This window comes from Helicoverpa zea, chromosome 22 (assembly GCF_022581195.2).
Source record: "Helicoverpa zea isolate HzStark_Cry1AcR chromosome 22, ilHelZeax1.1, whole genome shotgun sequence".
Classification (NCBI taxonomy): Eukaryota; Metazoa; Arthropoda; class Insecta; order Lepidoptera; family Noctuidae; genus Helicoverpa; species Helicoverpa zea.
This window is the reverse complement of record NC_061473.1, coordinates 9168656-9184962: the sequence shown is the minus strand read 5'-3', so window position 1 is coordinate 9184962 and position 16307 is coordinate 9168656. Positions and strand designations below refer to the sequence as shown.

The 16307-nt window shown below is 44.3% G+C and overlaps 2 protein-coding genes across 4 annotated transcripts in view; both read right to left on the bottom strand.

The window, feature by feature from the left end:
• LOC124641232 overlaps positions 1-16307 on the bottom strand; it is a 217263-nt gene that overhangs the window by 53441 nt on the left and 147515 nt on the right. The gene's annotated exons all lie outside the window — the stretch shown is intronic.
• LOC124641472 lies at positions 2834-4585 on the bottom strand. The gene has a single exon (XM_047179542.1). The coding sequence runs from the start codon at positions 4583-4585 to the stop codon at positions 2834-2836; it is 1752 nt and encodes a 583-aa protein (XP_047035498.1).

Genomic DNA, 16307 nt, shown 5'->3' with positions numbered 1-16307 from the left:
GTCTCCTCCCTCCCAATCCGGTGCAGGTACGCTCCAAAGCAGCCATGCCCGGACAGCACCTGCACCAGGTGCATCGAGAGGCAGCCATGTCGCCGATCGAGCCATTCATCCAGGACAGGCCCGATGGCATCCAGCGTCCGGCGACCGAACGTTGACGAGGCAAGGTCCTCGGCCCAGTGCCGAGTGATTGCCTCCCTCGCCTCCTCACGCACTTCTTCCCGTTCGATCGGGTCCGGGTGCCGGTCTAGCGCCCTTTGCGCCGCCGTCCAGTCGTACACTCTGGCGAGCACCCAAGCTTCGAGTTCCCAAGGAGGGGCTCCCGCCAGAACGCACGCCGCCGCGAAGCTCACTGTGCGGTATGCCCTCGCCACCCGCTGTGCAATGGCCCTTTGTGGCCTTCGGATGGCAGCGGCGTTCCTCCGACCGCACAGTGAGTCTGCCCAGATTGGGGCCCCGTACAGGGCCATACTCTTGAGTATGCCGGCGTACAGACGCCGGCAATGGTCGCCGGGCCTCCCGATGTTCGGGAGGAGCCATGAGAGGGCGCCCGCGGTCCTCATCAAGCGCGTCGACAAGCCACTGAAGTGTGCGTTGAAGCGCCACTTGCTATCGAGGACTATGCCCAGATATTTCATCTGGGGCTGTACCCCAATGCGGACACCCTCCACATGTAAATGAGCGTCAGGCGGTTGGTGCTGCCGGGGCCCATGGAAGAACACGGCTTCGGTCTTTTGCAGCGCCACCGTCAGCCCTAGGCGGGAGATTCTGTCCACCACTAGTGAACCGCCCGCCGAGGCCAAGCTGGCCGCCTCTCCAAAATTTCTCCCCCGGGCAATCAGAAGTGTGTCGTCTGCATAGCAAATGATAGACGTGCCACGGGGGAGGTTGCCCCGCAAAAGCCAGTCGAATCCAATGTTCCACAGGAGCGGCCCTAGAACAGAACCCTGTGGGACACCGGACTCGACGCCGTAACGTCGGAGCTGGCCCGTCTTGTCCACAAGGAGGACTGTGCGGTCCCTCAGGTAGTCCGCCAAAAGTCCCCGCAAATACGGAGGCACCCCGTGGAAGCGGAGGGCCTCCAGTATGGTGGAGTGGGGAATGGAGTTGAAGGCGTTGGCTATGTCGAATGACACAGCCAACAGTCCGTCTCCCGCATCCATCGCCTCCCTCACCTGGTCTTTTAGTCGGGACAGGGCGTCAACTGTCGAACGCTCAGCTCGAAAACCGAACTGAGCTTCCGCTAGATCCGGGCCGATTGTGCTCAGATGTCTGTTGATTCGGGCGGCGAGGATCCTCTCGAACATTTTGCCGACCTCATCCAGTAAAACGATGGGTCGGTATGCCGATGGGGAGTCCGCCGGCCGCCCTTCCTTCCGAAGAAGGCACAATTGGCCCTCCTTCCATGGCTTCGGGAACCCCTCGCACGTCAGGCACGCACTGAAGAGGTCCCGAAACCTTTCTCCCATCTGGGATGTGGCGATGGCCACCACCTTTGCGGGGACGCCATCCGGACCTGGGGCCGTCTTTTTACCCCTGAGGGAGGAAACTGCCCTTTCCACCTCGTCCTGCGTAATCAGCGGGATCTCCTCGGCTGACGGAGCTGCACCTCGCGGGGCGCTCATCTCTGGTGGAGTGAAGTTGTCCCTGCGTGGAAACAGGGACTGGACCACCCCATCCAGCAACGACGGCTCGAGAGTCTCGGCAACTGGAGGACCGTACGGGCGCAGTTTGTTGCATGCCGCCTTGTACGGCCTCCCAAAGGGATCAATGTCCAGACCTTTAAACATTTCCGCCCTCGCGCGATCCTGGGCTGTGCCCATTCGCGCTGTCAGCGTCGACTTGGCCTCTATGTAGGCTGCATAGAGGCGGTCCTCGTTGTTGAGGTCGCGAATGCGCCGCCGCCGGCTTCTTGTGTAGGCCCGCCTGGCTGCCACACAGGCGGCCCGTAGATCCCCCAACTCCTCCGACCACCAATAAACGGCACGCCTAGGAGGTGGACGATGAGACCGAGGCATGCTAGAGTTGCACACCTCGGTCAGGGAGACCCTTAACTGGACCGCTGTGGCGTCCACATCCCGGACTACAACAGGAGGCGACAGCCAGTCCTGGACGAACGCCGCCTCCACGGCGGCTTCCCGGTCAAGGCGGGAGAGCGCCCACCGCGGGAAGTGCGACCGACCCTCCTGGGTCCCCTGGGAGCCCGGGGTGGAAACATCAAACCGCACGTATCGGTGGTCTGACAGCGTCTCCACCAGCTCCACCCGCCAGTCCACTACACAGGCCGCCAAAGAAGGGGAGGCAAAGGCGAGGTCCACGATGGAGCCCCCCTGCCGCCGCACGCAGGTATGAACTGTCCCCCTATTCAGCAGGGACAGACCGGACGACATGAACCAGGTTTCCACCTCTCGTCCTCGGGCATTGGTGGCTGGGTTACCCCATAACACAGATTTTGCGTTGAAATCGCCCATGACCAACACCCGGTGCTGCACCACTCCGCTTGCCACCCTGGCGAGGACCTCGAGAAAGTTCTCGAAGTCCGTGAGAGGGCGGTTTGGAGAGAAATACACCCCTACAAGGGCTATGTCCCCCCACGCGGCGGCGACGTATCCCGGTCCTCTCTCTAAGAGCGAGAGGGGAGGGGAGTCCGTGGAAGACCGCGCCACCAATGCAACCGAGCCGTTGTCGTCTCCCAGCCAGCTGCCAGGGACAGAGTACGGCTCGGCGACAACCGCCACGTCCACCAACCACTCCGCAAAGGTTTGGACCAGCAGGCTCTGGGCTGCTCTGCAGTGGTTGATGTTCGCTTGAAGAACACGTCTACGATGCCCAGCCATCAGTCGGTGTTCATCGCGCTTCCCTCGGTGGCCGGCACTGGAACTGGAGTTTCAGTGGCGGCAGCAGCGGCAGGCCGCACCGGCGCCTGCGGTTTGCCTTTCTTTGGTGGCGGTCGGCATTCCCTGCCCGCCATCACGTGGTTGGCTGGACGACCACTGGCAGCGCATACTGCGCAATGCGTGGTGGCCGCCTCGCAGGAGGCCAACCTGTGCCCCCCTTCCCCGCAGCGGAAGCATAGTTCCCCACGCTCGGCATTGGACGGGCAGAGAGGCCGGGTGTGCCCGATGCCGAGGCACTTGAAACAGCGCATCGGCGTATCTTCAAGCACTCGGACCCCACCCGAGCTCAGCCCGACCGGGAGGCGACCCTTAGCCAAAACCGCCTTGGCAGCTACGACCGGGCACTCTAGTCTCACAGTGCCCATACCCCTGCGGCCAGGTCTAATGGCTCGGCCCTTGACAGATGCGACGGGGCAGCCCCCCGCCGCTGCAACCGCTGCCACCACCTCCTCTTGCGTGACCGAGTCGTCAAGGTCGGTCACCTCTAGAGCCACACACTTGACGGGCCTCGCAACCTTGGCCGTGTCCGCGACAGCCTCTCGGAGCTTCGTCGCGAAGAGGTCCGCCTTGGTGCCGCGTTGCGCCCCCGAGAACTCGAAGATACGAGCCCCCGTTTGGGTCTTCCGGCACGTGACTCGGCCAGCTCCAAGTTCCGCAGGGTCGACGTTTGTACGAGCCCGCCGCAGTACGGACTCGTACGTCTCCCCTCGTTGCGCTGCCTCTGGAGTCAACGTGACTACCACGGCTTCGGTTCTTGGAGGAGGAGCGAGCTTCCTCCTCTTGTCCTCTGAGGCTGCAGGCTTGGCTGCAGGGGGCTCAGGAGCCGACTTTTTCCCCTTCCGCTTCCTCGCTACCACCTTAATCCAAGGCTGGTTGGAAGGGGTGGTGGAGGGCAGCAGAGGGTCTTCCCTCACCGGTTCGAGAGGGACCGTCTGGGTAGTCGGGGCTGGTGAGGTCTTCTTGCCCTTTCCTTTGCCCTTGGTGGTCTTTAGCACCTGGGGCTCCGACTGGGCTGGAGCCGTTGAGGGCCCCGGTGCAATTGGCATTCGTCCGGGCGCCTTATCCGCCGCGAGTGGAGGGCGTAGCCGCGTCTCCGGCAGGAGCCGGTCTTCGATGCCGGCAAAACAGGCCCTGGTGAAGGCCCTCTCCTCCATGACCACCTTGCGGATGATATCCTCAAGGTTAGAGGAGTCCGTCCCCTCAGGCCGAGTCGTGGGCTCGGCAGCGCGCGCGTGCAGCGCGGTCACCTCTTTCTGCAGGCGATCCACCTTCGCCTGCAGTTGCCGCGTCTCATCGGAGGTGGTGCGCTGCGCCAACTCCTTTACAATGCCGAGCAAGTTCGCTGCCCGGCATTTCAGGGCCTTCTGGAAGGTCCCCTTCAGATTAGAGGACTTGGAAGCCACCTCTAGGATCTCCATCTGATCCTCCAGAGCCATGCGCTCCATTTCCTCCACGGAGTGCTCCGCATAAAGGACACTGGAGACTCCGTGGCTGGCGCTGGTTCTGCTTGGCCGGTCGTCGGCTTCTAATACCGCCCGCTTGGCGGGCTTTTCGGCTGCGTCCGAAGAGCCTCCGGAGCCCCGCTTGAGGAAGGCCCTCTTCCTCGTCTGGCGGGTTGCGACACCGTTCGTTCCGCTCATTTCTGACTCCGTGTCGGACAGGTCGGTCGACACGAGATCATTACCTCTCATGAGACTAGCCGCAGATGGTGCGCGGCTGGTCTCTGATGCCGAAGCATCTCGAGATTGGCCCTGAGAAGGGCCTTTGGGTTGGCCCTGAGAAGGGCCTTTGGGTTGGCCCTGAGAAGGGCCTTTGGGGAGACAGCGCCCGGAGGCGGCCCTCGGAAGACGTGGCATTGCCACCGACAGTATCGAAACCTTTACCGACTTTACCGTTTCGACGCACAGCGTTCGTTAGCCGCCGGCCTGCCACTCCGTTACGGTGGTCAGGCGCGGCGTTGCCCAGGGGTCACTACGTGGAAGTCAACGCTGTGGGGGGACCCCCACCAAACAGTTGACCTAACGGTGTGACATTTATCATTTAAAACCGAGCCATAGATTTTTGATGCTCGGAATTTAGCGCGCATATTCGCCAGTGCCAGTTTGTTTTAAAATCACTACTCACTCTTCAAAAATATTATTAAAAAAAAAATACTCGACTGCATAAAAACATAGGGGGAGGCCTATGTTCAGCAGTGGACGTCCTATGGCTGAGATGATGATGATGATGATGATGATGATGATAAAAACAAGGACAAATTGAACGATCGCAGTCAGCAAAATTTTTCATTTTGCTAACTGCGATCGTTCGTTGCGATCGTTCGTTCGTATCTTTTGTACTATCTTTATTCAAAAATTGCTATCCATTATTTCCAAAATAAACATAAAAAAAACATTGTTTCAAAAAAATATTCTCCTATTTGAAACAAAGAAGCGATACATTGCTACCGGTTTCTACCGACCGTAATGGCCACTTCACACACCCGAGTGTCGCGCGTCACGGAGTGTCGTTAGAGTGCCACCAGACGGCGGTAGCGTTGCGGTTTTAAAAGGAGCTTGTATCCTACTAAATGTTGGAAATGCGAGTGTGAGTTTGTTACGATTTTACAGTTAAACTACTGGATTGATTTAAATGAAATTTTGTAAATAGATAGTTTAGAACCAAGAAGAAAATTTAGGCACCCTGATGAAAAGTAGGTATTTATCCGCGTGCGGGATGTTGTCTACTCGAGAAGCGGATGGAACAGCTAGTTAAATATTTCAAAAATAATCCTTTATAAACTAAATATGTCTTACCACACAAAAAAGGTTGGTTTCCTAGAAAGGGCATCTCACAAATATGTACAAAAGATACCCTTAAATAAATAACGACCAATTTTTTGCCAAAAAACATATTTATTTATTATCCTCAGCCTTACAAATACTTACTATTGATGTTATAATAACAGGAAAACGGGCAAAAACTGCTCTGAATATCAAATTGATTTCGCTAACAATCTAAGAGCCAATGGGATTTATTTAATTTGTTTTTTGATTAAATACACTCGGAGGAAATAATTTGGGTCAGATACAGAGGTACAAAAATAGTTATTTCGCCCACACTGTAAGAAAGGTACCTTCTACTGAATAACTACTCTCCGCCAGTGGTTTTATCCAGGTCTTGTGGGACCTACTTCACGCAACAGGGTAAAAAGTAGCCTTTCTCAATAAAGAGGCAGGAAGATTGCATATATAATAAATTGCTGACAGGTTCTTCTAACCTACAGACAGACATGTGTTGCTGGGGAGTTTGTTGCGCCACTTCTTCTTCCCAGCAAAAACACAAAGGAAGTGGTGAAGGGTGGGCGTTTTGGGGGCTGTCTTTTGTAAATTTCGACTTTCGAAAAGTGTTGTTTTGCAGCCAAGTTTGAATAAAAGATTTTTGATTTTGATTTGGAGGGTGTCTAACACTGAATTATTAAGTATTTCACATTGATTCAGTGATTACTGAGATTAAACAAACTCTTCAGCTTTATAATATTAGTATAGCTAATATATTACAAGCTGTCTTCATAGTTATATTTATCTTTTAAAAGTTACGAATTAGTTTAGTTACGAAAATAAACCATTGTTGCTTGAGATATGATGGTGCTCAAGTGAAAATATTACATGTAATCTTATAGAGTGGCAGTTTTATGTCCCGTAGAGCACGGCAATTGTCTTAATATATACGTACTACCTATGTTTTATGGAGAAAATTGACATCTAAGAGCTACCAGATACTCAGATTAAACTGTTGGCCGATAGTTGGCCCAATGGTTGATTTCTATTACTAAAATATTTTTTTTTGCAACTGTGTAAAAGCTGTATGTGTGTGGGAAAAGCTGTATTTGCTGGGGTTCTAGAACTTTACAATGTAAGTTGTTTTTATTTATAACAATATTTTTGAATAGATAGAAAATTATTACAATTAATTTAATTTTCTTTTAAAAAGAGTGCCCATGGAGTTTCTTGCCGTTTCTTCTCCATGAGACCAATTCTTTAGAACCGTGCAACTAGTTTGCGAAAGAGCTTTTATAGGCCTACTTGAAATAAAAAAATATACTTTGACTTTGTACAAATAATAATTGATTTTTGAATGACCAGATTTTTTGCAATCAATTGTAAAAGTTAAGGATGAATCAACAAGGGTTTTCCTTTTGAAGCCATTTTACAAGAAGTTGAAGAGCTTTTAGCGGCCTCTTCATTACTTTCTTTAAATTAATTTGTTTAGCAACTAGATACCGCCTGCGGTTTTACCTGAGTTCTGTGGGAAGACTCATTATGCTTGGTGACATATGTTATTGATTTCGGCGGAAAATATGTAGGTGGATAATTTATCTTTAATTATATTTATGTAGGAGGATGGAACGCGACTAAGAGGGAGACCAAGGACACGCTGGAGAGAAGACTTGGACAGCTTTCTCTCGGACTGGCCTCAAGCAGCGATGGATAGAGAAAAGTGGAAGGCTTTGGGGGAGACCTTTGCCTAGCAGTGGGTGGGACAGCATGAGCTAATAAAAAATATTCAATACATTTATGTATACCCAGCATCTATCATCATCTGCCTAGCCTTTTCCTAACTATGTTTTACACGGAACGACTGTCTATCTGACCTCCTCAACCCAGTTTTCTGGGCAACCTAATATCCATTGGTAAGACAGAGTTTCTGGCTTCTGATTACCCGTTACGACTGCCAACGATGTTGAAATGATAGCCGGGATCTACAGTTGGTCGTGCTTTGTGTTGTGAGACATGAAATAAATAATAATATTTATCATAATTCATACATATAGAGGCAGGCCAAATCTGCGGTGGTTAAGTGTCGTAAAGAAAGACATGAAAATCTGCGAACTCGAAGAGCAAGATGTCCAGGATAGAGCGAAGTGGAAGAAGAAGATATGGAAAGCGGACCCCGTCACAAGACGAGATAAACGCTAAGAAGAAGAAGGAAGAAATTACATACTTTGTTAGCTAGACGAACATAGGTGCTAAAGTATGTAGGCCAATTAATAACTGAACTAGGCAAATAATTAAATACCTACATTTATCCAAGTTCGCCTCACGGTTTCACAAACAAAACCTTGGAACATTGACAATTCTGTTAATTAATGATAAATTAATTTATATAATTTGTTTTACTGTTTAATTATCTCGTTTGAGTAAATAAAACAATATTTCTTTTAATTATTTACGTCCTCGATAACAAGTTCATTAAACATTACCTACCTAATTATTTGTGTTACTTAAAAAGTCTGTTTTGATATTATATTTGGTAGAGGTTTTTTCTATTTGATATTTCTGCTTTTGAGGTCAAGAAATTCAAACATAATGTTAGATATTATGGAGTTTATAATAAAACAAATAAGTAGTCAGTATACACACTAAACACAAGTTAAACCACGAGCAATAACCTAGTCCAAATGTACACTTCTAAACCAATATTATAAAGACGAAACGCCTTTTGTTTGTTTGTCAAAAAAAGTTCCAAAACTACTGGACAGGTTTTAAAAATTCTTTCACTGTTGGAAAGCTACACTCTTCCCGAGTAACATAGGCTATATTTTATCCCGGTACTTGAAGAACTTCCCGTGGGACGCCAATTTCCACTATTATATAAATTAACGAAAGCATGCTGTACTGATAATTTAATTTAATTTAATTTTTTTTTAATTTATTCTTTATTGCACACTTAACAACAAATATATAAAAATAATACAGACAGTTTATGTACAATGGCGAGCTTAACCCAGAATTGTGAATAAATAGAAATATGAAGTAACTCCAAAAAAAAAAACACCTAGTAACGAAAACTTTAATATAGCCCTAACCTTTAGATACATTCCGGGATTGACATTAAATCCAAGATGGCCGCCGCCCGTCTAGACATACAGGAATGCTAGTTGGCTCTCGGCCATCGGTTACTTTTATACTTTTTCACCACTTCACACATTAACGCGTTTAGTCATTTTTCTTGGAATATGAGTTAGAAGCAAATTGTACAAACAAACTTTTATTTGGTTCAGCTGTTTTACAGTTATTGTTTTCGCTCGGTTTTGCTCGTGGAGTATGAAAGGTAAACTAATAAGAACTTTTTACAAAAAAAATATAGCCGACTTCAATAACATTCTTTCCTAAAACCTTCTCCTAATTCTGACAAATACTATGCTGAAAACTGCATCAAAATCGGTTCAGCTAGATGCGAGATGATTGCGCACAAATATGTAAGTACATACATACAGGTCAAACTAACTTCGTTTGTTTAACAGCCAGTTTCTTCATCAAAAGTTAAAGCCAAAGTAAAAGTCAAAGTAATGTCTAAAGTAAAAGTAACGGTCAAATTCAATTTTTCTATTAGTTTTGCTGTCACTTTAGTCTTGAAAAAACGTATTTGACCGTTACTTTTACTTTAGACATTACTTTAACTTTAACTTTTGATGAAGAAACTGGCTGTTAAAAATCAATGCCAATAGATATGTAGATGACAAAAAATAAGCTATTTATCTACAGATACAGTAAATAAAGATATATTTTTTTGCTAGATCGATAAGTTACCGTTAAATAAAGATTTTTATATGTCTGTCTAGCACAGAAATGTATGAAATTGATGATAATATGAAATCATAAAAGTCTGCGAACTATCAATCGTTTGTCACTTCCAAAAGTAGAAACGTTATAAATGTTTTATTCTTTGGCATAGCAACCGTATGTTTTCATTCATATAGTTTAGTTTATTTTTATTTCTTTAGAGTTAAGTGTGTCTGGCAGGAAACCATTTTAATAGATGATGATTTAATCTATTCTAAACTTGAATAATGTATGGCTTTCAAATGTTTTTGTCGTATTGAAGCTAACTTCAATTCAAACTATTTCAAAACTATTGCTAGTTACTTAGCTGCGCAATAGTCAGCATTCTAGCACAGTCAAGCAAAGCCACGGAGAACAAATGACTAGCAGAGATGTCATAACGCAAAATCTCCTAAGAAAGCAGCGCGACAAAATGTGGGTGTTCGGGTGACGAGGAGCGTTACTAGCTTCACCCTTACACACCTTGTATAGAACCCGCTTATTATTTTCAAAATAAAATCACCAATCAATCAAGACCAATCTTTGACAGATCGGTTTTGATTTGACAAGGGACGTCTCGTTACTTCTAGTAACTGATCACGCCTGTCGTACGTTGCTTGACCTACAAGAAGGCGCCTAACCTACCTGCTTTCTGTCATCTCCGCTGTATTACCTTCCTCTGTGGGCATATATTTGCAATGTTAAGTTTTAGTGCTCTACTAATAATGTTTAATTATATTTTTTATGCCATAAAATATATTAAATGTATAAAAAAGAACTGATAGAGCTATTATCACTGATAATCTTTTCATCGCCTATATAAATACAAACTACGCTTTCCGACCACAAAATACCGCGCTTAAACCACTTCCATTAAAACAACAATTTCCATACAATCTCGTTATTACACTGTGGCCGTAAATTTTTATAAAATTTTGATATATAATAACAATTTTTATGGCATTTTCGATAATTTACGACTGTCGATACAGTTCGTCATTTACGGGAGTCGGTAATTTTTAATTTATCTTTATAGGTTATTATAATAAGGGCCTTTTGTGGTTGAAAGTGTAATTTATAATAGCGTGTGTGTTTTTGAAGCCAAAATTGAGTATAATGGATCATATTGTTGCTGAAAAATGTGTGTATATTATATATTGTTTTTCTTGGTCACGTTGTCTATAAAATATGAGGTTGGACATGTAACTAGGTTGAGAAAGATTTCCCAACTAACTTGGGGTCGGCTTCCAGTCTAACTGGATGCATTTCAGTACCAGTATTTTACAAGGATAGACTGCTTATCTGACCCCCTCAACCCAGTTACCCGGCCAACCCTTATACCCCTTGGTAAGACTGGCTTGTGTCTACCCGTGACGACTGCCAAGGATGTTCAGTGGCAGCCGGGAACTACAATTTAACGTGCCCTCCGAAACAGAAATATAATTCTTAAATAAAAGGTATTCTAAAAGCAGCTTCCTTTCCAAGCCTTATTACTTAATAGATTCATAGATATTAAAAAAAGGGTCGGCGCATAAAAAATACAAGAAGTCTTGTCTCGTAAAGTCGGAATGGAGATGACTGCTTTAGCCTGCCGCTCACGTAGCTACTTTATCTGCGAGGAACGAGATTTACAGCCGTCGATCGCGACTTAACGTCTAACGTCCGTGTGGAGACGGCCTTAGGACGAACGAAGGAGAAGAACACAGAAGGATAAGTTTGAATTTATTTGAAAATTGTGAGTAAAAACTAGACCCGAAAGTCTATACAGTGTTAATAGTAACAACCATTAAAATTGTACTATGAAGGCAAGGTGATATGGCAGTTAGATTTTACAAACAAACTAGGTATTGAAATAGGTGAATATCTGATTTCAGCCGAAAGCCGTCCATTGATAGACAAAGGTTGGTTTCCAGCAACCAAAAAAGATAAAATCAATTTTTTATTGGATTGTAAGCCAATATACATTTTGTAAAGGCAAAGCAAACGTAATGATGATAGCCTAAGATATCTTGTCCTAGATAATCTTCCTAGACTATGCTACAAAACAATCAAAATATACCACTACTCGACTTTGCTGCCGACGTTAAACTGTAAGTCCCGGCTGTCATTGAACATCCTTGGCAGTCGTTACGGGTAGTCAAAAGCCAGTACGTCTGACACCAGTCTAACCAAGGGGTATTGGGTTGCCCAGGTACCTGGGTTGAGGAGGTCAGATAGGGCAGTCGTTCCTTGTAAAGCACTGGTACTCAGCTCCATCCGGTTAGACTGGAAGCCGACCCTAATATAGTTGGGAAAAGGCTCGGAGAGTGGACTCGACTTTTTTCACTAACATGGAGATGACAAAATAATAATATCACAATAAACCTTCTGTAATCCCTGTTCAGTGTCACCAACAAAGTTTTACTGTTTAGCTGTAAAATCGAATTAGAGTACAAGACGACAGTAAAGTGGCGCGATTGTTTCGCAACTTGAGGTAAACCACGGCCTACTACTTTGTACAAGGAAACTGCTTGTATTCGTACTTTTTTATTAGATACCCACCTTTATACATAGTAAGTGTTTGTTTTTGTTTGCTAGTTTAGACAGAAGTAAAGTAGCTTTGATATTTTTATTTCGGTTTGAAGTTAAAGTCAAATAATTTTATTTCATTTAGGCCTTTGCAAGCACTTATGAATGTAAAAATATACATAAAGGTTGATTCTACATAGTTTCAAATTCTAAAAGTAACTTCGTGCGGAGAAGACGTTTATAGAATCCTTTACTTAATACTGTAAATCCGAAAGTAACTCTGTCTTTTTGGCTTGTTTTTACACCAAAACTGCTAAACTGATATGAAATGAATGGTACACACACAGACTATGGTCTGGAGGGAGGAAAGGCGAAGAAGTAGTTCCCTCGAGACGTGAGTGGAGTCACGAGGAAAAGCTAGTAAAAATACTGTTATCCCAAGAAAAACTACACAAAACGTTTAACACGCTTTTAAAAAAACTATAAACAACCTCGTTCTTACCCAAACTATTTGGTCGTATTTCTAAAAGACTATAAATACTGTGTCCAAGTTATTACTTGTTAAATTCAATACATAAACATGCTGTTTTCCTTTTAAAAGCTGGAAAACTTCCAAAGAGTAAAGTTAGCCTGTTAAAGTCCGATCCAAAGTTATTGTATACTAATAACGATCGTAAGGTTTGTTCGAATAAATTTTAGAGGGTTACTTATTGGCGTAATTTTCAGTACTGAGGTTTTTTTTTCTACTTGTATTTTATGGTTTGTATGTAAGTATTTGTCGCTTGAGATCTGTATCTGCTTAGACTGATTTTACAGTCACGCTGACCATGCGCTGACCATCAGCGCCGAGGCCAAAAATACATGTAACTCTATCGTTTTTGAATGACGCGTAGCTGTCAGCGCAGATGATGTTCAGACAAACTAAGCGCGTAGCTGTCAGAGCCGATGGTCAGTGTGACTGTAAAACCGGCCTTAGACTTTTTCCAACTTCAAGGTTGACTTTCAGTCTAACTGGTTGCGGCTGAGTACTAGTGGTCTTTTAAGGAGTGACTGCCTACCTGACATAAAATTCAACAAAGTTACCCGGGTAACCTTTTACCTCTGGGTAAGCCTGTTTGTCAAAGTTTCTGCCATCTGACTAACTAACGTAAAGCATGTTCGTTCAACTGGCAGTCCATAGCCCACAATAAAACGTGTCTTCGGAAATACAGAGGAGCTTCTCACAACGGAATAGTCACCCGTAGCGCCAAGCGTTGGTTAAACTTATCATTGATCGACCCGTGCGCTCTTAACACACATACTGTCACGGAACAAATTATAAAATACTAGCTTCCGCCCGCGGCTTCGCCTTCGTAGAGTTTGGTTATATCGCGTTTCCAAGAGAATTCTCCAAAAGCCCGGGATAAAAACTATCCTATGTTCTTTTTCAAGCTCAACTCTATCCCTGTACCAAATTTTATTTCAATCAGTTCAGTGGTTTAGACGTGAAAGCGTAACAGACAGACAGACAGAGTTACTTTCGCATTTAAAATATTAGTAAGGATTGCTAGCACCAAAAAATTCAAGTCATAGAAAAACCATTTATCACGACAAAAAAAGAAAAACATCTGACGACATGCCATTCGAAGTTCAAATCTCAATCACGCCTCTACGTTTTGCAACCGCGATTCAAAAGTTCAAAAACCGAACATGTCTGTGTTTTGTTTCTCTTTTACTAAATGTTCGGGGGACAGAGGAAGGAAATACAGCGGAGATGTCAGAAGGAAGGTAGGTCAGGTGTCTTCTTGAAGGTCAGGTAAGCGTACTATGTAACATGCGTTCGGGTTCCTTGTCAAATCAATACTAATCGGCCAAAGATTGGTCTTAATTAATTGGTTTAATTTTGGAAATAATCGGCGGGTTCCATAGAAGGTGTGTAATGGCGGAGCTACTAACGTTCCTCGTCCCCCGAACACCCGCATTTTGTCGCGCTACTTTCTTAATATGACATTATGCGTTATGACATCTCCGCTAGTCATTTTGTTCTCCATGTTAACGAGCCCGTTTGCGTTTTGTTTCTCCCTTACAGACTATACGCGTTTTCATTTCATTTGGCGCGCAAAATAACTGTTACTCGCAAAGAAGCTTTTCAAAGTTTAAAAAATAACTTTCCGCGCCAATTTGGAGGTACGAAGGAAAGTCTAACTGGCAATTTGTGACATACGGAACTTAGAGATGGGCAATTTTCTTTTAAAAAACCGGCCAAGTGCGAGTCGGACTCGTGCACGAAGGGTTCCGTAAATTACAGTTAAATCAACCTATCTCAAAAACTATAAGAGATACTTTGATCAAACCAAAAATCGTTGAAAGAGTTAATTAGCATGCATCACCTCTATTTTTTTTAGAATTTTATACCCCGTAGTTATAAAAATAGAGGGGGGGGGACATACTTTTTACGACTTTGAGAGCTGATATCTCAAAAACCGTTCACTTTAAGAAAAATGTTTTTTAGAAAACTTTATATCATTTTAAAAGACCTTTCCATTGATACCCCACACGGGTATGTACATCGAAAAAAAAAATTTCATCCCTCAGTTACATGTATGGGGGGCCCCACCCCCAATTCTTTTTTTTACTATTTAGTGTCATATTTTTGTAGCGGTTCATACAACACATATTCCCATCAAATTTCATCACTGTAGTACTTATAGTTTCCGAGTAAATCGGCTGTGACAGACGGACAGACGGACAGACGGACAGACGGACATGACGAAACTATAAGGGTTCCGTTTTTGCCATTTTGGCTACGGAACCCTAAAAAGCGTTAGAATTGTTCTTTTGGGAGAAATGTGAGCGTCGTGTTTTTATTTTAAGCTTTTTTAATAACAGTTTGCAATGGCGATGTTACTTTTAATGTTAAACGCATTTCTCGTAAAAATGTAGTAGTAGAGTTTTTTTCTATATTAGAGAATAATACATAGATGCATTATGATAATACATAGACCTTTTGCATTTATCATTTCAAAATGGCTGTTTCACTCGCTTCCTGAGCTTATTATTTTAAATGGATTCTTTTATCTCCATACTTTTTAACCCCCGACGCAAAAACGACGGGGTGTTATAAGTTTGACGTGTCTGTGTGTGTGTGTGTGTATGTGGCATCGTAGCTCCCAAACGGATGATCCGATTGTAATGCGTTTTTTTTTTGTTTAAAAGGAGTGTCATTCGGGAGTGTTCTTAGCTATGTTTGGTGGAAATCGGTTCAGGTCTTCAAGGTCATCAGCTCGTTTGTTAGGTGTGAGAGGAATGTTACACGCTCAGTTTACTTGCAAGCATGTGTGGGATCTGAAATTTGAAACACTAATGTCTTCTGGAACCACTGAGCTGGTCTGCTGTTAGGGCACGAAGGTAGGAGACGTAACCCTGAACTGCCTTTTAGTAAACCCATCGAGTTTGGGCTCGTTGAATTTGTCTTGACTAGTTCTCTTCAATTGACGAGAACCTGATACTGGAAATGGGATGTGGCGGATGAAACCCTGGAATGCCGGAATGAAACGGATAAACCGATTTATATCTTCGCTGAAAATCTAGAATGACCAAAGGTTTATGTTTCTTCAATCTGTGCAATTCTCCCAGAGCCAGTATGTTATGAGGATTGTTAAACAGCATCCTTTGGCCGAGATCGCATAGAGCGACCCCATCTTAAAATAAAAGAAATTAACCGAAAGAAGGAAAAATTAAGGAGCTCCTTCAAAAAGCATGAAATAAAATTAAATTATAAATATAAAAAAACCCCCGACCCAAAAAAAGTACGCAATTAGTATGACAAAAGGTTAAAAACGCTAAACCCTATAAAAAGCAAAAAATAACTTTTAACACTACGTAAGTACCAACTAAAGCATGTCAGACTAAACTAAATTTTGACGTGTCGGGGGACCGCTTTTTACCTTCAAAAATACTTACATAAATCAAAATGATACCTACCTAATTACAACATTCGTATAAAACAAAATTAATACCAATCCTTATCCTGAAAAGTTATCTCTTGCACTTACGAGGTTTTCACTCTAAGGCGTCGATATACTTAATTACTTCTAACGTTAGGCTAATAAATTAGAGCGGTCCCCCGACACGTCAAAATTTAGTTTAGTCTGACATGCTTTAGTTGGTACTTACGTAGTGTTAAAAGTTATTTTTTGCTTTTTATAGGGTTTAGCGTTTTTAACCTTTTGTCATACTAATTGCGTACTTTTTTTGGGTCGGGGGTTTTTTTAAATTTATAATTTAATTTTATTTGAAAATAACTAAGAGAGCGATACACGATACACAACACACAATAGGA

What these genes read in the sequence shown, in the direction of transcription:
- LOC124641472 (XM_047179542.1), bottom strand. Translation starts at nt 4,585, where the DNA reads ATGAGAGGTAATGATCTCGTGTCGACCGACCTGTCCGACACGGAGTCA.